Below are 27,407 nucleotides of genomic sequence, written 5' to 3'. Positions count from 1 at the left end.
TTTGGTCCTCCTATTGGCTTTGCATTGGGAAATCAAAATGGCAGAAGTCAGAAAAAAGAAAGAAAGAGACTGCAGTATTCCGATTGGGCACAGTCTTGCTACAGTTAAATCTATTGGCTTAGAGGCAAGACTGTTGCATGAGGATGATTCATATTACTTACTTTCTTAGTTTTACTCTCTTTGTATCCAGTACCTTTCTACGTAAACATTGTTATGCTTGCACCACTTTTCCAACTGGTGAGAAGTTCCAGCAACTTACCTGGGTTTGTTTTCCAATGGAAGGAGGTAATGGAAGGTTTAAAGGCATTCCGTAATTATCTACAAATATACAAGATCAGCATAGATTTGAAACCATAACAGAACAGACAGCCAAATCCACTACGTAGCAGATCTCGAAGGGCAGTCATGCATCCCCTGCAACTGCTACCTTACAGACTGCCCCCAACTACACAGTTGTCTCAAAAACCGTCTGATGGGAATCACATCAAAGTGACTGCTAACCTGTTTGAAAGCCACCATAAAAAAAAATCAAAGATTTATTTACTACTTTCTTTTACTAAAGATGTTCCTAGATTCCTTCCAAGCAGTTTCCAAAACATTCAGTTGTAATCTAGGGTCTGGAAACCAAGCCTTATGAGGAACGGTTGAGAGAAATGGGTATGTACAGTCTGGTAAAAAGGAGCCTGAGTGGAGAAATGATAGCCAGGGCTGTCACATGGAGGATGAAGCAAGCTTGTTCTCTCCTGCTCTGGAGGTGACGACCCAACACAATGGCTTCAAGTTACAACAAAAGGGGATTCCAGCCAAACACCAGGAAGAACTTTCAGATGGTGAGGCCTGTTTGGAACAAATTCCTATGAGGTGGTAGACTTCCCTTCCTTGGAGGTTTTTAAGCAGAGGTTGGGTGGCCATCTGTCATGGATAATTTAATTGAGATTCCTGCACTGCAGGGGGCTGGAATAGATAACCCTTGGGGTACCCCCAACTCTACAATTCATTGATTCTGTGATGCTATAATCAGTTCTAAGTACATAAATAACACAGTTAACTCTTACCAGATCACCAGTGTACTAACAAACTTATAAATCAGAATCCATTTATGTCCAGATGCAGCAATCAAAAATCAAAAGCCTACTGATGCTTCTTTCTTTCAACTGGTCCACTTTGCGTTGAACTTTCATTAGATACAGCCTAAAATTCCGGTTCAAAAGAATCTGAAATTTTAGTTGTTATTCCATGATCCACTAGAGAGCGCTGCCTATCAGAAATGCTAACTGTACAAATGTAAGGTGTCCTCGGAAGCGTCACATTTCCAAAGAACTATTCAGCAAACAGATTATACTTAAACAGGTTATATTATTACTAACATCTTGACTGATGGGGGAATCATTTTTAAACCAGGAAGAGACCTAACCCAGCAGCCCACACACCTGATGCTTCTGTTCCTACCACCCACCACCTTGGTATGTAGGTTTTTATTCTCTTTACTAGAAACAGCGCTTACCAAAGATGACCTCTCTGTTTACTGAAAATCTGAGATACACTGTGATTCATGGGCTAAAACTGACAGAGGTAGGGAATGACATTAAGAAATCTAGACTTATGCAGTGCTTTCATATCAGAACACTTTGTTAATTCTCCTTTCATTAGACCTGTATTTCTCCTAAGGCGAAAGGGCAGGGCAAGTCGAAGGCTGCGTAGCCAAGTGTCTTGATGGTGAGAGCAGAGCATAATCAGGGGTCAGCTCTGAGCCTGTTTTCAGTGTTAAGGTGCAGCCACAGAATCCAGGAAGTGGCATATGAACTAGGACTGCAACCCCAAACTGATGAATCAGTTGAAGCATTGTTGTGTTGTGCAATTAAAACTTAACTTAGTGGTGTCACAGTGGTGTGAAGGGGAGAAACTTAGTATCAACCTGTGCACAATCAGATTTATAATTTATTAATAGTGCAATCCTATGCATGTTTACTTTGGGTGGGATGCTACTTTGTGCTTGGGTGCCAGCCTCAGACATATTGCTGCCTTAGGCAAGGACAAGATGCCACTCCACATTCCACACACAGAAGCCAACTGGGCTGACAGTTGAATCATTCATCAACATAGTGTCCTTCACTGCCCCTGAGGGTGGCAGGGTAGTTATGCAGGTGGAAGACAGGCCAATCAGCTCTGTTCTCTACCAGAGGCAGGCGTAGAAACTGCTGGAAGATTGCCACAACTGCCCTTAGCATCTGCTACATGAAGCAGTTGCCTCATTCTGCCTAATGTTAGGACTGGTTCTAGACTTGTGTGTGTGTTTAAGACTGCAGCCTGAAAGGATACTGATGTTTCTGATTACAAGCCAGATCAAGTATTATCTTCCACCTATTCAAGTTAGCATTGTATCTCTTGCCTGTGCAAACAAGACCTGACTGTCAACAGTTTACATTTCCTCTGGAAAACATTTGTTTGTTTCCTTCCTTCCTTCCTTCCTTCCTTCCTTCCTTCCTTCCTTCCTTCCTTCCTTCCTTCTAAATGATCTGCAAGACAGCTGCTATATAACAAAAAATTTAAAGCACACAATAAAACAGGCATAGAAACAATGGAGCAGCTGAGTAGAACTAATAAACTAATCACAAGCTTTAAATTTGGGATGAGAGGAGCTCCCTTGTTCCTTTTATTGTTTTCATCCATTCGCTCTGCACCATGTGCTTTCCACTAAAAGGGATGTGGTTGGCACTGTGGTCTAAACCACTGAGCCTCTTGGGCTTGCTGATTGGAAGGTTCAAATCCCTGCAATGGGGTGAGTTCCCATTGCTCTGCCCCATCTTCTGCCAACCTAGCAGTTCAAAAGCACACAGTGCAAGTAAATAAATAGGTACCTCTGTGGCGGGAAGGTAAATGGCATTTCCGTGAGCTCTGGCACTCGTCACAATGTTCCTTTGCACCAGAAGCAGTTTAGTCATGCTAGCCACACAACCTGAAAAGCTGCCTGTGGACAAACACCGACTCCCTCAGTCTGAGTGCCACACCCCATAGTAGCCTTTGACTGGGCTTAATCATCCGGGGTCCTTTACCTTTACCTTTACCCCTGCTTTCCACTCTTCCTGGATTCTGGTTTAAGTATTAGCTGTGCCCCTTCTAAAGCTGCTTCAATACTATCATGGTTTTTAGATGGGATTCAATCATACACTAGTAAATTCAGTTTGTGCAATTATAGTTGACTAGTAGGTCTGAGCACTGGAGTTATGGGCTAGTAATAGTCTGTCCCCATCAACAGTCTAACCACAGCATTTTGCACCAGCTGGAGTCTCTGCACCAAGCATTGTAGCCCCATGTAGAGTGCATTGCCATAATTGAGTCTTGAGATTGTCAATGCCAGACTAATACAGGGTACAAGGACAGCTGCCATTAACATACCAGCCATAGCTGATAAAAAGCACTCCTGCCTCCCGAGGCTACCTGAGTTTCCAGTGACAAAGGAGGAGCCAGGAGCATTCCCAAACTCTGAACCCTGTTCTTTCAGAGGGAGTGCAACCCTGTCTAGAACAGGAAATTGGTTTATCTCCCAAACATGGGAACCACCAACCCACACTACCTCCATCTTCCAAGGGTTCAAGCTCAGTTTATGGGCCTTCACTTAGTCCATCACTGTGCCCAGACAACGGTCCACATAATGCACAGAATCTCCTGGCTCAGATGTTATGGAGAAGTGTGTCCATCAGCATACTGATAATGCTTTGCCCCCAAACTCCAAATGACTGCACCTAGCGGCTTCGCATAGATGTTAAGCAGCAGTGGGGACAAGATTGTACCCTGAGGTACACCATAGCACAAGAATCATTGTGCAAGAACACAGTCTGCCAGTGCTACTCTCTGGATATTACCCTGTAGGCATGAGCAGAACCATTGGCTACACAGGTCAGAGTCCAGCCTTATCTGGAGGACTACAGGTTCCCCATCTCTTATTTAAAATGTGGGGAACGAACTTTTAACATCATAACCACCACCAACCTGATCTTGCATCAGTCACTAACTTGCTATGTTTAATTGTTGTTGTTTAGTCATTTAGTCGTATCCGACTCTTTGTGACCCCATGGACCAGAGCACGCCAGGCACTCATGTCTTCCACTGCCTCCTACAGTTTGGTCAGACTCATGCTGGTAGCTTCGAGAACACTGTCCAGCCATCTCGTCCTCTGTCGTCCCCTTCTCCTTGTGCCCTCCATCTTTCCCAACATCAGGGTCTTTTCCAGGGAGTCTTCTCTTCTCATGAGGTGGCCAAAGTATTGGAGCCTCAGCTTCAGGATCCGTCCTTCCAGTGAACACTCAGGCTGACCTCCTTAAGAATGGATAGGTTTGATCTTCTTGCAGTCCATGGGACTCTCAAGAGTCTCCTCCAGCACCATAATTCAAAAGCATCAATTTTTCTCCTTCATGGATCACTGCCTTGCCGTGGCACAGGGGCTTGAATAACTCAGAGAAGCTATGAGCTATGCCATGCAGGGCCACACAAGATGGACAGGTCATAGTGGAGAGTTTTGACCAAATGTGATCCACTTGGCGCAGGAACCGGCAAGCCACTCCAGTATCCCTCCCAAGAAAACTCCATGGACAAAGACAACAGGCTATGTTTAATACATATTCATTATTGTTACCTATTATTATGGTCAGTGGCTTTGGAGGCCTGCTGCCAAGAAGAAAGATAGAATATAAATACTTTAAATGGCAGCATTGGCATGAGACTGGATGAAATGATACAGGGAAGATAGATGCACATATAAAATGCTCTTATACCACTTTAATGGGATGCGGGTGGCGCTGTGGGTTAAACCACAGAGCCAAGGACTTGCCGATCAGAGGGTCGGCAGTTTGAATCCCTGTGACGGGGTGAGCTCCCGTTGCTCGGTCCCTGCACCTGCCAACCTAGCAGTTCAAAAGCACATCAAAGTGCAAGTAGATAAATAGGTACCACTCCAGCGGGAAGGTAAACGGCGTTTCCGTTCACTGCTCTGGTTCGCCAGAAGCAGCTTAGTCATGCTGGCCACATGACCTGGAAGCTGTACGCCGGCTCCCTCGGCCAATAAAGCGAGATGAGCACCACAACCCCAGAGCTCTTATACCACTTTAGTAGTGATCGGTTCTCCCACAGAATCCTGGGAACTGTACTTTGTTAAGTGTGCCAGGAACAGCAGGTCTGTGAGGGGTCTCCTAACAACTCTCAGCAGCCATAACAATCTGCAGTCCCCAAGAGTCCTTGAGGGAAGCCATACCTGTTAAAGTGGTATGAGAGTTCTTTGGATGAAAGCTGTGCATTTGAATGCACATCCGATCTGCACCTGCAGTTCTTGATTCAGTAAGTGATATATGAATGGAAGTTTGCTTGTATGCACAGATTTCCTTAGCTGGACTTGGGCAACTCTGTATGATGGGGTTTGGGTGAATCAGTAGATCTGGAAATAATTAAAAGAAAGAAACTTCAATGAAGTTTTTTTAAAAAAAAGACGAAGACAATGAGTTGCACAAGGAAGTTTGCCCCAACAACCACTCACATGGCATCACAGTAAAGGTATCAGTACATTTACAAGGCATTAACTTTAACACTGAAATATACCAATAATGGAGCAGGGCAGGATAGGGCACAGGACAAGAAACAGATGCACCATAGTAGCATTTATTGGAATAAATCACATTAACACCAGATGCTGCAGTTTAAGGTTCCAGTTATAATTAATGTTCATAAAGTAGCATGGCCTCGTTAGTAGTTAACTGTGTGACTGCAAGGAAAAAGATTCGCTGCACAGAGCACCTTACAAGCTGTGGCATTTAAGTTCTTTGACACTGAAAGCAAATAAAATAACTGATGCTTCTGCATTATCGTGCTACAAGGGAACTAAGTGACCCCAAACCACAAAAATGTACAGCTTCCCTTACTGTTTGACTAATTCTTCCTCTGAACAAATTATAACATTTACCGTGTTGGAAGATACGGGGATTTCCTTTGCTAAAAGCCTTATGCTGAACCACTGACGCAGGCTGAGGTTGTGCTTTATAATAAGGCAAATGGAAGAGGGGCTTTTAGAGATGGCAAACATCCCCCTAGGGAAATATTTAAATATCAGGGCAAATTGGAAGGCAAATTGGGGGCATTTAATGTAGCTCAACAACCACACAAGCTGAAGCAATTCTTTCTTTCTTTCTTTCTTTCTTTCTTTCTTTCTTTCTTTCTTTCTTTCTTTCTTTCTTTCTTTCTAATGCATTCATGTGCATCTTGTGAGATGCTTAGAATTTTGTGATCTGCATAGTAAGAGTCCACTTAAGACACCTTATCCTTGAATTCTGTGAGGAGATTTCACCCCTCCCATATCCAAGAATCTCCTGAGGAGTCTGCTGATTCTCCAGAGAGGAGGAGACATGTTCTGCTCTCTACTTATTCTGCTCCAGCACCACATCAAAGAGTCAGTCAGCCAGTGTGTCAGAGAGAAAGAGTGTTAGAGAGAGATTGTGTGTTTAGATAAGATTGCTGCTAAGAGCAGCTGCAGACACTCAGTGCAGTTCAGCATTCATTTATGCTTAGACCTATTTAGCTCTCTATATAGTTGTATTATAGCTGTAGTTATAGAATAAAGAATAAAGCAGTGTTTTTCAACATTTTTTGGGCAAAGGCACACTTGTTTCATGAAAAAAATCACGAGGCACACTGCCACTGTGTGCGGAGAGGGAGAAGTCAGAGCCCCGCTGCTCTCTATGGGGAATCGGATGAGAGCGGACCGCCTGTCCGCTCTCATCCGATCCCATCCGATTTGATCCCCACCCAGGACGGATGGAAAATAGGGTGGACACAGTCCGGTGCCCGCCTAGTGGGCGAAAATTTGACATCTTTTTTTTTAAAAAAAATCTTTCGAATTTTTCAATTTTACCCACGGCACACCAGGCAACATCTTGCGGCACACTAGTGTGCCGCGGAACAGTGGTTGAAAAACACTGGAATAAAGAATAAAGAAGATAGTCTACAGAGCTGCTCTCCGAGTTGTTTATATACTCTGCTAGACTCTGCTGTACTCTGCTGTGCGATGACTGTCTTCTTGTGGGAGTGAATCCGGTGCTCACAACTCTAAGCTGTGAGTCCACAGCACTTTGACCTGTCCCTGTGCAGAAGGTGGTCTCTGGAAGTGCTACCCAGCTCGCCTAGCCCAGTTGGGGCTGAAGTGGATGAGTCCAGTTGGTGGCACTGGCTCAAGGGCGATGCTGACATTCTGTGCCTCATACTGGTTATACAATAGACGTTTTGAAGGAATTCAAAAATATTTATTTTAGTCTGATAATGTTGTTGGTAATAGTAGTAGTAACAGCTGGTACATTTAGATTACTTTCCTGCAATTCACCATGAGGTTCCAGGAAGAGTTACAGCAATTTAAAAATACAGTGACATGTATTTGCTTTTGCTTTAGTTCGGACTGATTTATCACCAGTGTTATGGGAACAATGACTAGGAAGTTTCTTCTGTGGAAGGCCCAGGGAAACATTATCGGAGCAGTTCAAGAGCACAATAATATTCTTTTATTGTTCCTATGCACCTTTGAGGGAATTTGCACAGAGGTTCCCCCAATAGATTGTGCTGATAAAAAAGAAGATAGATCAGAATCTACTGGCACAACACTGAATAATGTGCAGGGCGATCGGCCAGGGGATTCTGTTTCCCAATCGTTTTAACAATAGAAGGAAGAAAATAGCAGCCCGAATGTACATTAGATTTCTGAAATGGGGTAACCAGGAATGGATATTTGTTTGGAATGACTGTGAGCTCAGCTCTGTGTTGGTACACAAAACAAATCCCTGTGCTCAGAAGCATCACATTTGTTACTGCTAAGTGTATGGCCCCCTTCAGTCTTACTTTTTTTTGTGTGTGTGAGTATATTTTGCAGCATGTCACTGATACAATAACAGTACATTAGGTAAAGGTAAAGGTACCCCTGCCCGTACGGGCCAGTCTTGACAGACTCTGGGGTTGTGCGCCCATCTCACTCAAGAGGCCAGGGGCCAGCGCTGTCCGGAGACACTTCCGGGTCACGTGGCCAGCGTGACATCGCTGCTCTAGCGAGCCTGCACCAGCGCAGCACACGGAAACGCTGTTTACCTTCCCGCTATAAAGCGGTACCTATTTATCTACTTGCACCCGGGGGTGCTTTCGAACTGCTAGGTTGGCAGGCGCTGGGACCGAACAACGGGAGCGCACCCCGCCGCGGGGATTCGAACCGCCGACCTTTCGATCGGCAAGTCCTAGGCGCTGAGGCTTTTACCCACAGCGCCACCCACGTCCCATCAGTACATTAGTGATGGGTTTATTCTGGACCATCCACACACCATTCTGCTTTATTAGTAGTTCTGTGGTGCTTCCCCAATGTTGCCATATTATTGCTGTCTGGGGGCGCACATTTTCACTATAGTGCGACTAAAGTAGGGCAGGACCCCCACCCCACCGTTAGGAACATCTGTGCTCTGAAAAGTTACAGGATTTCAACTGGAAACTCTGGGGCATCAGCTTGCTGCAAGCAAAGCAGTGTGACTGCCCTGAAACTTTTGCTGGTGCGAATGGTATTGAAATTGTGGTCATGTGTAACTGTCCTTGTAACATCATGAGGACCAATCATGATGAGTGCACAATATATGGGACATCTATGTCTTTTACCACCTGCCTTCTGGTGGTGGATGTCAGACCTTTAGTAAAACACAAAAGGGATTCCACAAGCCTGAAGTCTGCTTTCCTATAGATTGTGCCTTAGATGTGGTTTTAGGACACAATTTACAGTCCAGCCATATTGCCTAGTGCCCATGGGGTGTTCCCCCTCCCCAGCAACTCTTCCCAGTGACAGGTGGGGAACAAAATGAGAAAAGAGATTGCTGGCAATAGTTGGGAGACAGTTTTTCTCTGTCCTGTTTAGTATTAATGTGTTAAATTAGTTCAGTTTTATTGCATTGATTTACTGATATGCCTTCTTTTGTTCTTAGTTTGTGCAGTATGTGTTCTGATAGGCTACTGTAATATAAAATAAAAAAAGAAAACAATAGATATGCTTTTTGCTTTCCACACTCAGCCGTAGCTCTCCCCCCCCATTAATCATAAATTATTTCACATTTCAATACCCCCAAAGGCATCAATACTGAGCTTTTGGTAAAGCACGAGTGTTATTTAAATATACAACACAATCCTACAAACTCAGAAGCAAGGCAGGTTATGTTAATGCAGTACTCAGAATACTAGTTTGGTGAGTTAAATTTTTGCTGTTGGAGTAAGCATTAGCCTCACTGGGCAGGTTATTGTTTTTATATATGGCAGACTCTTATTTTATTTGCTGAATCCTAATTTTTGCTGCTGCTATTTTATTTCTTCTGTGAGATAGTTTTGTTTTTCATTGTCATAAGCCACCCTGAGTGATGCAAATGCATTGGAAGGGCAAGGTAAACATCTACTAACGAAAGAATGAAATGAATTTTCCTTAATTAGCAGGCAGCCCTGAGACTCATGGGAAGATAATGAGATTATGCTGTTTCCTATCCCAGGTGTTAACTTTCTTTAAGATCATTTGTGTGCACAGATGTGTGCCTGGGATAGAGTAAGATTCTATCTTGACAAATAGAGAGTGTCATATATGCAATGTATAACGTTAATGGACATAAACAATTATTTTATGGGTTTATAGGTGATGGAAGAATAATATATAGCCCCGCCGTATCCTTTCAAAACCCCAAACGCTTGTAAATAAGTGAGTCTCATGCTGTCCAAAGCATGATGAATCACTGTTTTTACAAACCATAGCAAAATTATTCATTTTTACACCCTTTCCCCCTCTGTTTCAACAGTCTTTGTTTTTCCTGCCTATTCCCCTGTGCTCAAGAACTATATCTCTACATAATTTTATGAGTACAAATCCAAAGATCAGATGGGTGCCGTTCCCATTAAACAGGGATCATGTAAGTTAAGAATCACAGCCGGAGATCAAGAGTGATTCTGTTTTTATAGTCTTCTCAAGTGAAAACAGGAAAGACACCTCAGGCACTCCTTTAACCAGATACACTGGACTTTATATGTGAGGAGGAGGACATGTGCTGGAAAGGGTTTTATCAGATTTTACAGATTGGCTACATATAGCCAATGTGGTGCCGTCCAGATGATGGACTCTCAAAATATTTGGCCATTGGCCATTTAGTCTGGGGCTGCTGAGTGTTGTAGCCCCACATCTGGAGTGCACAGTGTTGGCTAGCCTTGGGTTATTCAGTGACTAACATTGCAATCCTATCATAAAATTACACTCATTGGCCAAGGATAGGACAACTAATAAATCTCCTTGCACCCACAGATTATAAAAATGCAGCATGGTTAGAGTTATGTCAGAAAAGTTATATTGTTTAACAGACATTACATCATGGGTAGGCAAATTAAGGCCCGGGGTCCGGTTTCGGCCCAATCGCCTTCTAAATCTGGCCTTGCGGATGGTCCAGGAATCAGCGTGTTTTTACATGAGAAGAATGTGTCTTTTTATTTAAAATGCATCTCTGGGTTATTTGTGGGGCCTGCCTGGTGTTTTTACATGAGTAGAATGTGTGCTTTTATTTAAAATGCATCTCTGAGTTATTTGTGGGGCATAGGAATTCGTTCACCCCCCCCAAATATAGTCTGGCCCCTCACAAGGTCTGAGGCACAGTGGACCGGCCCCCTGCTGAAACAGTTTGCTGACCCCTGCATTACATCATACAGGCACAATAGCTATGCAGGTGTGCACCAGGTAAGGGAGAAAATGGCTGGAGTTTGGGACATGGCATTTGAAGGCATTTTTCCTGGCAGAAGGGTGGCTGTATTTGGGCTGCCAAGAAGAGATCCACGTGCCTCTCTGGTGGAGCTCTAATGCTTTTGGCTGCAGATGTCAGCTGCTGCCTTCTAACTACTGCACTATGAGTGGAGGAGACTGTTTTTTCCTGGCAGCATGCTCGTATCTTATGTGTGGGAGAGGATCAAAAAAGCTACATGACACCATCATTCTCTGTGTTGATTGGTACTGCCATGCCTGGCACCACAGGTGGAGTCCTTAGAGGAGAATCCAGAAACCGCACAGGTAGAGGATCCCAAAAAGCCACCCAGTTGTCTGAGGAGGCAGTGGAGCCATTCCCCATTCCTTGAGAATGCTGGCAGCAAAAAGTCCAGGCCAAATAATGTTCTACATAGGATGTATTTATGGACCCAGAGACATTGCCTGGCTCATGAATAAGTACAGAAACACTTTCATTACTAGCAACTGTGGTATAGTGTGGTCTAGGAGGCTAAAACATTTAAGCTCTTGAGCTTTCTAGATGCTGGAAATTACACAGGTCTTTGGCTCTTGTTACTGAGTCTAGTTGCCCTGGCTTGCTTTGTTATACCTTGCCTGAGGTATAAACAACTCAGGTCCCAAATATCTGAAAGACTTCCTTCTTTAGATCCTCTCAGATGTAGTACAGAAGCTGGGCTGGGGGAACAACCCAGGAAAGGACATTGTCTGTGGCAGCCCCCCAAGGAGTGAAACTCCGTCCCCACAGAATTGTGCATCAAACTTTCATTATACAGCTTTTGAACTGTTTTTCATGTATTTTAAATTGCTGGAACAGGTCCTGGGACCTTTGGGTGAATGTTGGGTAATTGATAATGATAATAACAATGATGATATTGGTTTATTTTTATTATTTCTTGAAGCAGGAAGAAACATTATTGTTCTGTGCGCAGGCAGTTGGATGATATTTTATTTAAAGCATTCCCCCCCCCCCCGCTTTTTGGTTGACATAAAGTCAATAACCAACAGAGCAGGATAATACTATGCATAATGTATATCTGCTACAAACTGTTACAATCTTTCAGGAGAAAATGTCAATCTCTGGAACATTTTAAGTGCATAACTTCATCTATATTGAAAGGTACAAAGGGATTTAGTCGCAACTGCTGGCACTGTAACAGCAATAGCTTTGACACCTATTGACTGAGCTGATGTGATGTTCTAGAACATTCTGTCTAATGAAGGAAGTTGTCAGTCTTTGAACATTCCAGGCTTTTAGAGTCAAAGTAAATATTCAAAGGCTGAGGGAAAATGGACAAGGAATGACAGGACAGTTGAGTGAAACCAGTAGGCAGTATTCTTAAAAACAGAAACATGAAATATGATGACACAGACATCTGAGGGAAAGGATGGCAGACCTGACTGAGAGTTCAAAAAGACTTGCTAATGACTGGGGTTGGTTGCTGTGGCAAAACCTCCCACAGCCAAGGAGAGAAAATGTATGCTGTTGACAAGAAACAATGACAAAAGATTGTAAGTCTGGGGAACAAAAGAAAGTGCAGAAATTCAGAAGCGCAAGCAGAGACCTGAAGAAATAATGGTAGGAGAGTCTAAAATTAAAGTGAGGTTGGTCTGTAGCTTCACAAAAAAAAAAAGCTCTATGGGCTGAAGGCAGGGACTGGAGAAGGAAGTTGTGATATTGTGGGTGCTAGGGCTCAATTTAATAGTTCTGGGGCCTAGTCAGTGCTTGTTGTTGCCTTGCTACAGTTGTGGAAGCCTGGAAAGCACTGCTGTGCATGAGAGTCCTGCTCAGTTCTTTCATGTTCTCCTGCTGCCCTGAGCAACAGGAGTCTCCTTCAGGAGTTACTCTCCACACATTTCGAGAGTGTGTGTGAAGGGAGGGCACTGCATGGACCTGGACCTGTCCCATTATCTGAAGAGGAATTTGGCTTAATGTGCGTAGGCTCCTCCATGCAAAGGAGAACCTAAATTGCACAGTGTTGCTGGTTTTGTGGAGAAGCCTGTGTGCATTCAGCTAAAAGTGCATTCCAAGTGTGCATAGGTTTCCCTTTAATACCTTCTGCCCATCATGTGAAGGTCTTAGAGTGGAGCTGGCAGGTATGGGGATATTGTGGGTGGAGCCAGGTGCGTCTTTTCTTTCCTCATCATTGCAAGAAGAAAATAGGGTGGGCAATCCTAAGAATTTTAGCTTTTTGCAGTTTCTAATTTTTCCATTCTTAATTTACATGTTCTGCATTTCCAGTTAATTTTTTTTTATTAGTATTCGACATTCTAGGGAAAATTCTCCGTAATATACATGTTTTTGCATGCAATTTTTCTCAATATACACGTTTTTTTCAAAGCAGTTTCCTGTAATATAAAGCATTTTTCTTATTTTCACTAATATATGCATTGTATGCTTTTTATGCCCACTTTACATCTGTATATGCATTTTTTAAATATATTAAGCAATGCTGGAGAGGTACATTTCAAAATTCAGAGAAGTGCAAATTTTGAAAAAATGGCTTTATTTTGGTTCACATACTGTTTTGGGAAGTGTGAATTTGTTGGTTTGTCTTTAAATGCAAACTGAATTGAATTTCTCCCCCATCCTAAATGATGGATAAAACCATACATAATGAACCCCCTCCCCTTTCTGGGCACCTGCTGGTCGGGACAATAAAACCCTAAGAAAATGAAGAGGGAGAAAGTGTATAACATATCATAAACTACATACCCTTCAACATTTCTCGATGAAAATAGGGGAATAACTAGCAAACTGGGGGAGGAGGTGGGGGAAGACCCTGTTCTGTATTATTCTGGTGACTAACCCTTCAGTGAAGCATGTTAAATTGAAACAGAAACTAGGACTTGGCCGTGCCTGGCTAGTAGTACTAAAGTGCACCAGGAGGGCAAGAGATGCTCCATCTTTTTTCTGGAAGGACTTCCATGACTGAAAGACAGGCAGAAATGTAACAGCTGTCCTTTCCCCAGTATGGAAATACAGATTTGGGAATTACTGCAACTTCCTGTGAAATGCACAGCTTTTAAATATAAAGGAGTCTTGCAAGGGATGCAAGGGAGATGAGTAAAAAATAAGGAAGGGGGAACTGTTTTTCTGGATGTACCTCAGGTTACAGACGCTTCGGGTTGTGTGATTTCAGGTTGCACATTGCACCAAACCCGGAAGTACTGGAATGGGCTACTTCCGGGTTTTGGCACTTGCGCATGCGCAGAAGAGCTAAATCATGCCTTGCGCACGTGCAGAAGCACTGAATTGCAACCCGCGTGTGTGCAGACATGGCGCTGTGGGTTGTGGACACTGCTTCCCATGGGAACGTGCTTCCCGCACAGATCATGTTCACAACCCGAGCGTCCACTGTATCCTTAGAGTAGGGGTCTGCAACCCGCGGCTCCAGAGCTGCATGTGGCTCTTTTACACCTTTGCTGCGGCTCCGGGGCGGATACTAGCGAGGGGAGGAGGCGCATTGTGCGCCCTGAGACTCCCCACTGTGGCGGGCGCTGTACTGGCTGTGATGTCACATGGCGGCGGTGCGTGCGTTAGTCACGCACCGTGCTGACGTCACCTTCCCGCCCGCTGTCAGATCACGGCTCCAGAGATATATTTGTTTTAAATGTCGCAATGGTTTTGCAGCTCCCAGGTTTTTTCCCCTTCGGAAATGGGTCCAAGTGGCTCTTTTTGTCTTAAAGGTTGCAGACCCCTGCCTTAGAGGAAGGTGAGAGGTTTCATTCCCTGACAAGCAACCTTTTGGTGGCCACATGTGAGAGGCAAAAGTGAGCAGAGTGACAGATTTGACTCTTACCTTTGTACAGTAGGCTATATTCTAACCATACAAACAATGCCTGATTTAGGGCACTGCAGGCAGTTCCCCTGCAAAGGGCACTGAGCCAAGGGGGCTCAAAATTGAGAAGATCCATAATTGAGAAGATCCATTTTGGGGCACCACATTTTGGCCTCACACAGGATACCACATTATGAAAGATTACCCAAGTTTGCCCCTTCATGGAAACATCAAAGCTTTCTATACCCCCACACAGTATCTCCAACCAGGCAAGTGAGAGGCATTGGCGCAGTTCAAAGATACATTCCAGGCAGGTAAAAGCACTCAATGATGGTGAAGGCATGGCCTGAGGAGAGCAGCAGACCCTGGGAGACTCCTGAGGGCTGGGTATAAAGGTTCCTCACTCCTTTCTTTAGGACCATCTCCATGTCTCTCTATGAGTCCCATAGAAATGAGATGTGAAGCTTATTACAGTATTGGCGGGAACAGCTCTCTTTCTATTACAACTTGAAGCATAATACTGCATGGCACAATACTAATCATGATGTCACTGCAGCAGCTTGATCTGCAGCAAGTACTGTACAATAGTTGCTTTCATTCACCGGCTGATTTCTGCATATTGAAGGCTCAGAAGCAAGCCAAGCAGGGTTTTAGGGGTGGGGGTGGCGGGATGGGGTTGCCAGTTAGCACACCAGAGATCATAGAATCTAAGTTGGGAATGGTAGGGACCCAACTGCAATGCTGGAATTTCAGCTAAAGCATCCATGACAGATGGCCACCCAACCTCTGTTTAAAAACCTCCAAGGAAGGAGCGTCCATCACCTCTCGTGGGAGTCTGTTCCACTGCTGAACAGCTCTTACTGTCAGAAAGTTTTTCCGAATGTTTAGTCATAATCTTAATTATTATTTTTAACCTCTCTTGCAAGCCTGAGCTCATTCTGGGCTTTAGCCAGTCTGACTTTCCCCATGCAACTGTTGCCTACTCAGGTATACTTCTTTGTGATTTTCCCCTTTCTTCTATTTCTTATACATGCCCTTCTTAACTCTCAGTTCACCTGTAAGCTCCTCATGCACCTGTTTCCTTAGATGCCTCCTACTTTTCTTTCTTGTTGGTATTCTTTCTTGTTGGTATTTGGGCCTTCAGTATTTCTTCTTTTAGAAACGCCCATTCTTCTTGGACTCCTTTCTCATTGAGTATTTCTGACCACGGGATCACACCCAGTAGCTCCTTCAGCTTGTTGAAATTGGCCCACACAGGGATCGAACCTGCAATCTTGGCATTGTTAGCTGTCACAATCCAATGTCCATCAGCCAATGTCTGTCACAATCCAATGTCCATCAGCCTCAGGCAGCACAGTCAATGTCCAGGGACAATGGGAGTTGCGGTCCAGGAACATCTGCATGTCCATGGGTTTCTCCATCCCTGTCCTACATTCTCACCTGAGATGGAGCAGGCTTGAAAGGCTAACCTGCAAAAAATAATGGCAGCTCTCAGTAATGAAGAATACAGAGCTAATAACATACTGAAAAAGAATCTCTTCTCCCCATATTAAAGATATACACTTCTTCAGTTCTGAAAATGACTGCAAATTGATCTAAGATTGCAGGTTTTTAAGTATGCAATAAAACATGGGTGCACAGAGAAATTACAGCTGTGGCCTTGGGCTTCTCAGGAAAGATATTTGCCTGTACTGAAGATTTGTCTTCTTAAATGGTCTCCTGGATGCAGTGGGCTTTTTTGTTTTTTTATGTAAGTAGCTTCTCAGTTTTGGCATCTAGATTGGCTAGTGACAAACTGGATTGACCTTTAGCTGCCAGTTGATTACATTTTTGTTTTAGGATAATGGAGTGTCAGTGCATTTTAAAGTTACTGTTATCTACCATCTGTTTTTATTTTCCTTTTATCTGCTATATCCCCACCCTTTATTGTATTAATTTTTGTGTGCCTAATTTTTGTATTTTTTGTATATATTGTTAGCCACCATGGGTGAAAGAGTACTACTGGAAGAGCAAGGTAAAAATGCTTGTAAATACAGTAGAACATGCCTATTAAGAAGTATATTGTACACTACCTGCTGAGCTTGTGTATCATCACTTATGCTGAGAAACAGGAGATGCTTTTTCTTGAATAATGGATCTCTTTCCAGACTCCCCACACACCAACCCCCCCCCCCAATGTCCAAAAGTGTGCTGTCAAAGCTTTGCTTTATTACATTCCCAGAGAGAAATCTTGAAACTCTCTCAAGGTGAAAAAAAAAATCTTTCTCTCCAAGTTCCTTCCTGGAAGATATAGTTCTCAAACTGGTTTTAACTCTAGTTCCAAATAAATGAGCAAATATCTATGTGACTTTCCAGTTTCCCTCTCTTCCTCATAGAGGATTCCCCCCACTCCCATTGCAACATGTCAACTGCTAATTAACAGCATGATCCTAGACAGTTCTACTCAGAATTAAATCCCATTAAGCTCACTGGGGCTTACTCCCAGGTAAATATGCATAGCATTGCAGCCTAACCCATTTACAAGGCACTTGGGATCAACTATTGTAAGCTGTTGTCTTCAAAATTATATTAAATTTTCTCTAACTCATTTCCTTATTATTCCCCAATGGAAATTCCTAAACAAACATGTCTTCAGCGGACAGTAAAACAATTTGGATGGCAGAAATCCAATTTTTGCTCTGTCTCTCTCTAAGTGGCTTGGTTATGTATGAGAAATAATGTAATGCTTTATTGTCCAATTAGTTTGTTCTGTGTAACAAAAGTGTGGTGATACGTAGGGAAGTACAAAGGAAACCTGTTAGAGAGCTCATATTTTCCTCCCACAACTTGAGGATTTCCCTTCTCCGTTCTGCTCTTAAAGGCGACTCCACTTCCTTCCTGACTTCTTTGTTGGGTAGGGTGGTCTCTTGGTTTTGCTGTGAGGGAAAGGTCATCTGTTTCGTAATGAATAGCCACTTACAGGTATTGTGGAACAGTATGGTTTGACCCTTGAAACTCATTGAGTAATAATTCAAAAACAATCCAGTGGCTTGATCAAAGCCTATTTCTGTTTTCCTTTTTGCACCTCTTCTTTTGTAAATGCTTTACACAGGCTTTAGAGACCTGAAGGACGTGCGTCATCTAACAAAGCAATCCAACATGTCTACTCAGGCACTGGAAATTACAATTATCTCCTATTACACAATACAGTGGTGATCAAATGTTCATGAAGTGGTTCTTATGAGTGTGTTTATTTCACTTATTATCACCGAATGAGATTTCTGTAATTGATCCAGGTATTTTGTAGGTTAGCCTCTATCATGACTGGACATGGGTTTTTTTTAACCAAGAATTGAAAAAACAACAACAGACACACGCATAAAGAAGAATATGAATAACCCACCCATACCCAGTCCCTAGTTCAAAAGTTACCAACCACCCTCTATTTTTCCCTTCAGAAACTTTTAAATAAACTGTCAAGTGCTGCCTATAGTGTCATAAAGGTAAAGGGACCCCTGACCATTAGGTCCAGTCATGACCTACTCTGGGGTTGCGGTGCTCATTTCGCTTTATTGGCCGAGGGAGCAGGCGTACATGTGGCCAGCATGACTAAGCCGCTTCTGGCGAACCAGAGCAGCGCATGGAAACGGCGTTTACCTTCCTGCCAGAGTGGTACCTATTTATCTACTTGTACTTTGACGTGATTTCGAACTGCTAGGTTGGCAGGAGCAGGGACCAAGCAATGGGAGCTCACCCCGTTGCGGGGATTCGAACTGCTGACCTTCTGATCGGCAAGTTTAACCCACAGCGCCACCTGCATCCCTATAGTGTCATATTATGGGTGTTAAAAAGCCTATGTGAATGAATGGTAGAATATAGCATTTCGACAAATCATTAATCTGATGAAACCCAGCCTAGTGTTCATTTCACGAAATGACAGTGTGACTTACTCAACTTTACAGTAAACAGCGCCACTTCAAGATCAATATTTGGCTACCGTACCATTTCTGGAGTGGGGGCGTTGATGCAACCTTTTTCCATGGCAGGGGACTCTCCCACGGTGTTCCCTCCACTTGATGTGGGAGTAATGTTTTGCTTCTGTTCCACGGTAGGCGGAAGAACGAGAGGGAATCCTCTGTGCTCTTTCATTTTGAGTACTTTCAGTTTGAACTAGGTAGGTTGTGCTTCTGTGCAATATGATTAAGCGGTCTTTCAACTGTGGATATTTTAGAAATGGATTTCCCTGAACGTGACCTTTTGAGATATATATGTATCTCATCAAAGCACTTTGTCCTGTGATTAAGGCTGTGGTTAATGTATCGTAGCACCAGTGAGTATCTTGACTATGGTGAGTACCTGAAGATTTCTTTTTTCTTTACTTCAGTTCTGCTTAGATACATAGTTTACACAGTTTTTCAAGTTTTTAAATAATTGCTTTTATTTTTTTTAAAAAATATGCACCTTTACAAAAACTACTTAGATATTTTAGTTTGAAAAATGCAGCACTCAAAAATCCGTGCATCATTTTCTGACCATTGGTTGGTCCTGATAAGGTATTATTTCATTTTGTTTGTGAGTTACTTATTAGCTAGATTTTCAGTTTCTTCTCTTTTTTCCTTTCAGACCTATATATGAATATGGTCAAGGAATATCAGCAGATATGCATCTCTGTAGAAGCTGTCGTGTAGACAGTTTTTAAGATCAAACAAAACAAAAGTATAACGATTATCCCAAACATATAAACCATAATCAAATACAGAGTTAGGTGCACTTGTTGTTAAATCCTATGTATACCAACTCTGAAGTAAAACCTATTGGGTTCAGTGGGGATTACTCTCAGGTAAGTGGGTGTCAAATTGTAGCCTTAAACCATTGGAGCCATAGTTCCAGTTCTATAGGTTTTTACTTAGACGTAAGACTAACTCTATTCAGAAAATTGCAGCTTCGCTCTGTATTGGATTATGGCCATTAACTTGGAAGGTATTTGCGCTCATATAAACATAATTGACTGCAAAGAGAGTGTGCTTAAAATTACATCATAAAACACGTGTAATACCTGCTGGAGATGAGTTAGGAGGATAAGCAAGTTGACTATATTTTGTTCAATAAACCATTACACTAGCAGAAATCAGTTGAGCCCCTGGGTTTTAATTAGCTGAAATCCAAACAGTTCAGATTGTTTGTTGATTGAGGCTCTTCATTTGTTGCTTTTAAACAAATAACAATAATGGTTTATTATTAATAATAATATAGTAAAAATGTCAGTAATGTGGTTTTTGTTTTTGGTTGCTACACTTATTAGGTAGTATGTAATTTTAAAAACTTCATGCTGGATTTTTTGGCTAAATTGTGTGGCATTTCTCATAAGTCATATTCTCAAGGAAGTCAGCTGTCATTTCTTTTTGTCTGCTTGATAAAAAGATTTTAAACATAGTTTTCAGTACTTCACCAGAAAATTGTTTTAAACCTTTGCACATTTTAACGTAGCTAAAATCAGCTCCCTATTACATGTGAGGCAAGGACTATCCTGGGGTTGATTTTCATGCTAATTGTATTTCACGGACCGGTCAGAGAACTTCACGAACAGTATATCAGTAATCTTTACTAACAATAATTAAGGTATGTATGTAGAATTATGCCCATATAATAATGTGGGGTGATGCTGAGTGGTTTGCTTTATAGCTGGAGAAGGAGGCAGAATTTGAATGGGGAACTTTCTGATTATTTTAGCCAGTGTGCTGCACAAGCAGACATCCCCTTAACCTGCGTATGGCCCACTTGACCACTTGGATCTTTGGAACTGACAGGGAGCTGCCACATAATACTTCTTCTGCATTTGTAATAAAATGCCACATTTAGTGTGGCAGCACCAAACTCTGGAACGCCCTGCCTATTGGCATCAACCACGTTCCTTCACTGTATTCTTTTCATGCCTGCATAAGACATTTTGTGTGTGTAGGCAACACTATCCAGACATGTAGAATGCTGACGTGTATTATAATCTCTATTTTTGCATACTGTTTATTTTCACTGTCTTTTGAATGCTTTTTCAATATCTCATTTTTAACTGTCTTTTATCAATCATATTATTATTATTATTATTATTATTATTATTATTATTATTATATACTTTCAATCAAGCAGTATGTAAATATTGCAAAATAAAAACAAAACAAAGTGGTTTTCAAATCATAAAAATAACAAGGTGTGCAAATATACAGTGATACCAGGGCCATTCCAGAGTGGGGTCCAAGGCAAATCCCCATGCATTCATCTCTCCCCTCCCCCACCGCCACCTCTACTATCCCTCATCCTTTTCGTGGCAATGGTGGTGACACAACTTACTTTTTGTTGTGTTGTTTTGGGGAGCGCGCACAACTTTAGTAATTCTGGCCTCTGTTCTCCCTCTTCTTTACATTTTGTGCAATGCTTTAGCCGAGGCAGTTCTACCAAGGCCTTCTGCTTCATCTCTCCATGGCTGGATCTAGGAAGAAAGACAGTGGTGGGTCTCATTATGTGGGTGGGAGGCAGCCGGGCTGGCCAGGCAGCATGGCACAGATCCCAAGGTGGCTGCCCCTATTTGCATCCCCAGGAATGGATGGGGATGGAGGAGCAGAAGGTTCTCTCCCTCAGTGCAGTACAAAATCATGTCGCAAGAAGGTAGAAAAAGATTACAACTGTATTATCCCCTCATCACACATTTTTAATGCCAGTTACTTTCATCACTGTTTTGATTGAGAAGTGGTGCAATTTAATGTGATTTTGCACTAAACTTTCAAGGCAATATTCCTGACTGGGGACGAGACGGTGTTCACGTCAAATGCTCCAGTAGGATAAGAAGACCAGACAAGATGTACTTTAGAAATGCAAAGGAAGACTTTAAAAGCCGAACCCTGTATAGAGGAGTTATTCTGGCTTGAAAAGTATATGCACATCTTACTAACAATCTTGTGATCTAGTTGTTATTGTGGCAGTAGCAGGATTGCCCTTTTGTCTTCTTCTTTGATTTTTAAAGTCCTGCAAAAAACCTTGAAAAAAAACCGATGTCTTTCTAACAAAATAAAAAAAATCCTTCCAGTAGCACTTTAGAGACCAACTAAGTATGTTATTGGTATGAACTTTTGTGTGCACGCACACTTCTTCAAATACCAATAACAAACTTAGTTGGTCTCTAAGGTGCTACTGGAAGGAATTTTTTTTTATTTTGTTTCGACTATGGCAGACCAACATGTCTACCTACCTGTACCTATATCTTTCTAACGTTAGCACTAATCTCAGGTTGCTCACCAGGGCAAGACAGTTTGAGCATATAACACCAATAATGGCCTGCCTGCACTGACTGCCGATTAGTTTCTGGACCCAATTCAAAGTGCTGGTTTTGACCTATAAAGGCTTAAATGGTTCAGGACCGCAATAACTCAAGGACTGCCTCTCCCTATGTGAACCAACACAGATCCTGCAATCATCATTGGGGGCCCTTCTTCATTTGTCCCCTGCCCCGGTGAGAAGTCCAAAGGGTGGCAACACAAGAATGGGCCTTTTCTGTGGTGGCTCCCCATTTGTGGAATGCACTCCCTGGAGAGGCTCGCTTGGTGCCAGCATTATATATTGTTAGGCAGCAGGCCTTGGACTAATTAAACAATATATGAACTTTTAAACTGTGTTGGGGGGGTAGTGTTTCTGTTTATTACTATGTTAGATACTTTTTGTGTTTTTATATTGTAAACCACCATGCGATTCTCAGATGATATAGAAGTAAGTATAGAAAGTAAGTAAGTAAGTAAGTAAGTAAATCCTCTCCCCTCTTTTTTTATTATTAGAGTGACCAGGAAGGCTCTTGGAAGTTTCTTGATATGAATACTGGTCATCCATCGGATTCAGAAAGGTATTAACAGATCTACACATTTTATTTCGCTTTTTGGTGAAGACTTGTGATACCTCAAATAAACTGAAACTGCTCTCTCTCTCTATATATATATTTTAAATAGTAAGCATTCTATTATGGCTCAAGCTGGCAAATATTCTAAAGCCTGAGCTATCAGATGCTAGTGAAACTAGATTAACTGCAACAGGTGCTAAGAAGTGGATGGATTCTGCACAATCTATCAGTGAATTAAAGGAGAAACAAAACAAATGTAAGGGTGTGATTGAAAGACACCAGTTCCTGATTTATCAGCTTCTGAGACTGCAGTGCACAAAGCACGTGTGTCAGTGTACTTAATCCTATCTATTCACATTTGAAGTGACATATAGCCTGATCCTGGGCAAGTTTTCTTGGTGTTAGCCTCCACTGAACTCAGTGGGATTTTATTCCAAAATAGCTTTGTGCAGGATTACAGCCTAAGTGATGTTCATCAGATTATATGTTTGAGATGCATGGGCATGTGAGATTTGAACCAATTGTCAAGGTGACTTCATAGCAGGGGGTTCTTCATTTGAGGACTGCAGCTTCAAATCACTAGAACAGAAGCACTTCTTAGATCACTTTTTGGGTTCCCCCTCCATCTTAGTTTTCCATTATCTGTGAACAGATTCTCTTCCCTGACACCTTTCATCATATATGGAGATCTGAAGCAGCTCTAATTTGCTTGTTTGTTGTTGTCGTTTAGTCGTGTCCAACTCTTTGTGACCCCATGGACCAGAGCACGCCAGGCACTCCTGGACCAGGCATGCCTCCCGCAGTTTGGTCAAAAAATTGCTTGTTTAGATATCTGCATTAGTGATTCGATTTTTCCACACTCCTGAATACGTAACGCCTCATTGGCCTGGCAAAATTCAGCCCGCATCAGTTAGCACCTCTCAAGAAGACTTTCAGGAAACATTGATAATTCGTTTTGTAGCTTAAGATGAGAGCAAGAGGTAATTATTTTGGTTGGGCACAGTTGTTTCTGACTGGCTTATTCACTGTGAATTATGACTATTTTAGTCATAATAGTCATAATTCTGTAGAACAGATAATAAAAAGGCAAGAAATTATGTTTATTTATGTTTATTATTTTATTAGAATGATTTACCATGCCTTTCTGCTAATACAGCAGTCAAGGCACCAACTACCACATTATTAATTTAAAAAATATACAATAAAAAAATAAAACTAAGAGAGGCAACATTCATGTTATTGTGAAATTATCACCCCTGCTAGAAATAACAAGTGTCACTCTGATATTAAATTTAGTTAGGTGGTATTGTGAACATGTGCCCTGCCTCTAAAGTATCACCAGGAAGAAGAAAACTGTTCTAGGTTGCATTGCCTTAAGTTGTGATGGAGATATAAACTCACTCCAAGAACATGTATTAATATCCATTTATCCATTTATTTAAAAATCTAGAAAAATATTTTAAAAATGGTTTCAGAATAAACTCAACATATTCCAGCAAAGGTCAGCCAGAGAAGATTAAAAATAGCTTCTAAAACTGATAAAAACAAGAGAGATCAAGAAGGAAGAGTCCTTGCAGGCCACAATGCAGGAATCTCCCTACTGTGGTGTGAACTATCACCACTCCTGTAGAAACTTCAGATAAAGGTCAAGGCTTAGACTGCATACACCTTCCCATTAACTCTGCATTTATCGCACTTCACTGCTGTTTTGGGAAAGCGGTGCACACAGGACACTAGCTGCCATCTATATTAATCCTGTGTATTCTAGCCTGTCATCTTTTATGATCTCCCAGCCTCAAAGTAGTCCAATGTAGTCCTTTTCTTGCTCTTCTATGCATAGTTCCTTTAGGCGGCAGGAGCCACAGCAGCTATAGCAACAGTCGGCATGTACTGAGCAAATGTGCACAAATGAAGGCTACTCCTTTTGGCTGGAAAAATGCAGCTCTCAGTGTCTCAGAATTCAATACACCTTGGTTATTTGCCACTGCCCCAGGCCACAGCAGGGGGAAAAGCTCTTTGGCTCCTACCATTATCTATTATTATTATTATTATTATTATTATTATTATTATTATTATTATTATTTTCTATACCACCTTTCATCTGAGGATCACAGGGCAGTTTAGATGATAAAAACCACAAAAAACAACATAGTAATCAACAAAAACAATAGCCCCTTCCCCACAGTTAAAAAGGCCATAGGTGGTTTAATTGGCTAAAGGCCTGGGAGAGGAAGCATGTTTTTGCCCGGTGCCCAATGACATGTAATGAAGGCACCAAGAAAGTTTCCCTGGGGAGAGCATTCCACAAACAGGGAGCAACCACAGAAAAGGCTTGTTCTTGTGTTGCCACCCTCCAGACCTTTTGTGATGAAGGCACACAAAGGAAGGCTTCAAATGATGGTTGCAGGGTCCAGGTGGGTTCATATGGAGAGAGGCGGTCCTTGGGGTATTGCGGTCCTGAGCTGTTTAAAGCTTTATAGGGCAAAACCAGAACTTTGAATTGGGCCTGGAAACTAACTGGCAGCTAGTACAGCTGTGCCAGGATTGGTGCTATATGCTCAAACTGGCAAGGAAATAGGCCACTGAATTCCGCACCAGCTGAATTTTCTGAACCATCAGCAGCCCCACGGATAACACATTGCAGTAATCTAACATAGAGGTTACCAGGGCATAAACAGAATTTAGGCTATGGAAACCATATATTTCCATGAAGAGCATGTTTTCTTTTGTTGTTAGTCATATGGCTCTTGAAAATTAAGCTGAAGCTATTAGGAAAGCTATTAGGGACGCGGGTGGCGCTGTGGGTAAAACCTCAGTGCCTAGGACTTGCCGATCACATGGTCAGCGGTTCGAATCCCCCCGGCGGGGTGCGCTCCCGTTGTTCGGTCCCAGCACCTGCCAACCTAGCGGTTCGAAAGCTCCCCTGGGTGCAAGTAGATAAATAGGGACCGCTTACCAGCGGGAAGGTAAACGGCATTCCATGTGCTGCGCTGGCTCGCCAGATGCAGCTTGTCATGCTGGCCACGTGACCCGGAAGTGTCTGCGGACAGCGCTGGCCCCTGGCCTCTTAAGTGAGATGGGCGCACAACCCTAGAGTCTGGCAAGACTGGCCCGTATGGGCAGGGGTACCTTTACCTATTAGGAAACAACTGGTTCAGTCCATATTAACAGCACTGTTCTATTCCAAATGTGTCATTTCACAGCTAAACAGCTGCTGCTGATTAACTGTTCTTTAAAAGCATCATTCCTTTTTTCATAAGGGGAACAGAAGCATGGAGGCGTTTATAGGGTTGAAACAGGATTGAATGAAACCTGCACTTATTTTCTCTTTGTTGTGCAGATCACATTCTTCATTGTCGTGCTCACCCTACTTCTCCAAGCAGTGAGAAGTTCTAGGGCTACAGCATTTGGTTTCCTTTCCAAGGAGGCCACTGGAAGCTTATGGACATTTACAGCATTTGCACTTATTTACGCATATACAGGTTGAGTCTAGGTGGAGGAACACAGCCTAGAAGATTTGACATCCAGCCAAAGGCTACTAAAACAGCTAGCACCCAAAAATGCTGTTAGCTTACAGATTCCAAAATACAGCTCTTTGTATTTATCCGCCTCTCTCAAACTGCAGTCTGTTTCCTTCCAGAAGGGCTGAGTACACACAATAATTTAAAGTATATCCTGTGTTTAAGAATTGTGGTAACTGTACTTCACGCCTCACAGAGCTACAATTCACAACACCCTTAATAAACTATAGTTCCCAGGATTCTTTTTGTGTGTGTGGAGGGGTGGGTTTTAAATGTATGGAGTATTCACAGCCATAGAAGCACCTTGTCCCCTCTCCCTGGCTGGATTGGAAGCAGGAGATCTGGATCAGCCATCTTCTCTGACCATCACCTAGCTTCTTGGGTCATTTTAGCTTCCATGGAGACACATCACAGGACTATCAACAATATTTGGTCAGTTCTAAGAAAATCAGTAACACGGACACAGATGTTCTCTGCTGCTCTAGTAGACAGGAGTAGACCTAGGCTGTGTACACATTCCTTCCTTGCAATAATTATTGGCACTGTAGTTTATGTCTCACAGAGTTACAATTCCTAGAAACCCTTAGGAAGCTACCGTGTCCAGAATTTTTAGAGGGAGAGAATGTGCTTAGAATGCGCTTTAAAGGTATAGTAGGACGTAGCCCTAAATTTAGATTTAGATAAATTTATTGTCATTGTCCGTATATACACAGTATACACAACAACGAAAATCAAACACCCACCCAAAGACCGGGTTCACATATACATTTGCACGTATCTCCGAACTCTCATCCTATTTAAACATAATCTATAAAACATAACATAATCCAGAATATAGCATGACCTATTAAAAGCATAACATAACCTAAAACCTATCTCATTCCTTCTACTCCCTACTTACTAAACCTTGCAACTGGCCCTGAGATCGTTATTTAGTGCAATCAGAGCTCTTGGATAGAAACTATTTGGAAGGCGTGTGGTTCGTGTTTTCATTGTCCTATATCTTCTGCCCGAAGGCAGTAGTTCAAAGAAGTTGTGAGCAGGGTGGGTGGGATCTCTCAGAATATTATGTGACTTCTTCAAGATGCGAGACGTGAAGATCTCATCCAGGGTTGGTAGTCGGAGCCCAATAACGTTCTGGGCAATTTTAATTGTTCGCTGTAAAGCTTTTTTATCCGTTTCAGAGCTGCTCCCATACCACGATAATATACTATAGGTTAAGACACTCTCGATGGTACTATGATAATAGGACAGAAGTAGGTGCTGGGATAGATTCAGTCCCCTGAGCATTCTCAGGAAATACAACCTCCCCTGCACCTTCCTCACAACCATATTAATATTTGCAGTCCATGAGAGGTCCTCCGAGATATAAATGCCCAGGTATTTAAAACTACCAACCCTCTCCACTTCCTCGCCATTTATGTGCAATGGTAAAAATACACTTTTCT

The 27,407-nt window shown here is 42.4% G+C and overlaps 2 protein-coding genes across 2 annotated transcripts in view; both read left to right on the top strand.

The window, feature by feature from the left end:
- Positions 1 to 27,407, top strand: part of SMIM43 (small integral membrane protein 43) — a 181,150-nt gene that overhangs the window by 136,809 nt on the left and 16,934 nt on the right. The window lies entirely within an intron of this gene.
- TNIP3 (TNFAIP3 interacting protein 3) overlaps positions 22,385 to 27,407 on the top strand; it is a 69,600-nt gene continuing 64,577 nt past the window's right edge. The window contains exon 1 of the mRNA XM_082237021.1: positions 22,385 to 22,444. Coding sequence (XP_082093147.1) covers positions 22,413 to 22,444 — 32 coding nt within the window. The 5' untranslated portion in view covers positions 22,385 to 22,412. The remainder of the gene's footprint in view (positions 22,445 to 27,407) is intronic.

Source organism: Podarcis vaucheri, assembly GCF_965113315.1.
Source record: "Podarcis vaucheri genome assembly, chromosome: 9".
In the NCBI taxonomy this organism is placed as follows: domain Eukaryota; kingdom Metazoa; phylum Chordata; class Lepidosauria; order Squamata; family Lacertidae; genus Podarcis; species Podarcis vaucheri.
Note: the sequence above shows the minus strand (reverse complement) of the source record. Positions and strands in the feature narration are given on the sequence as shown.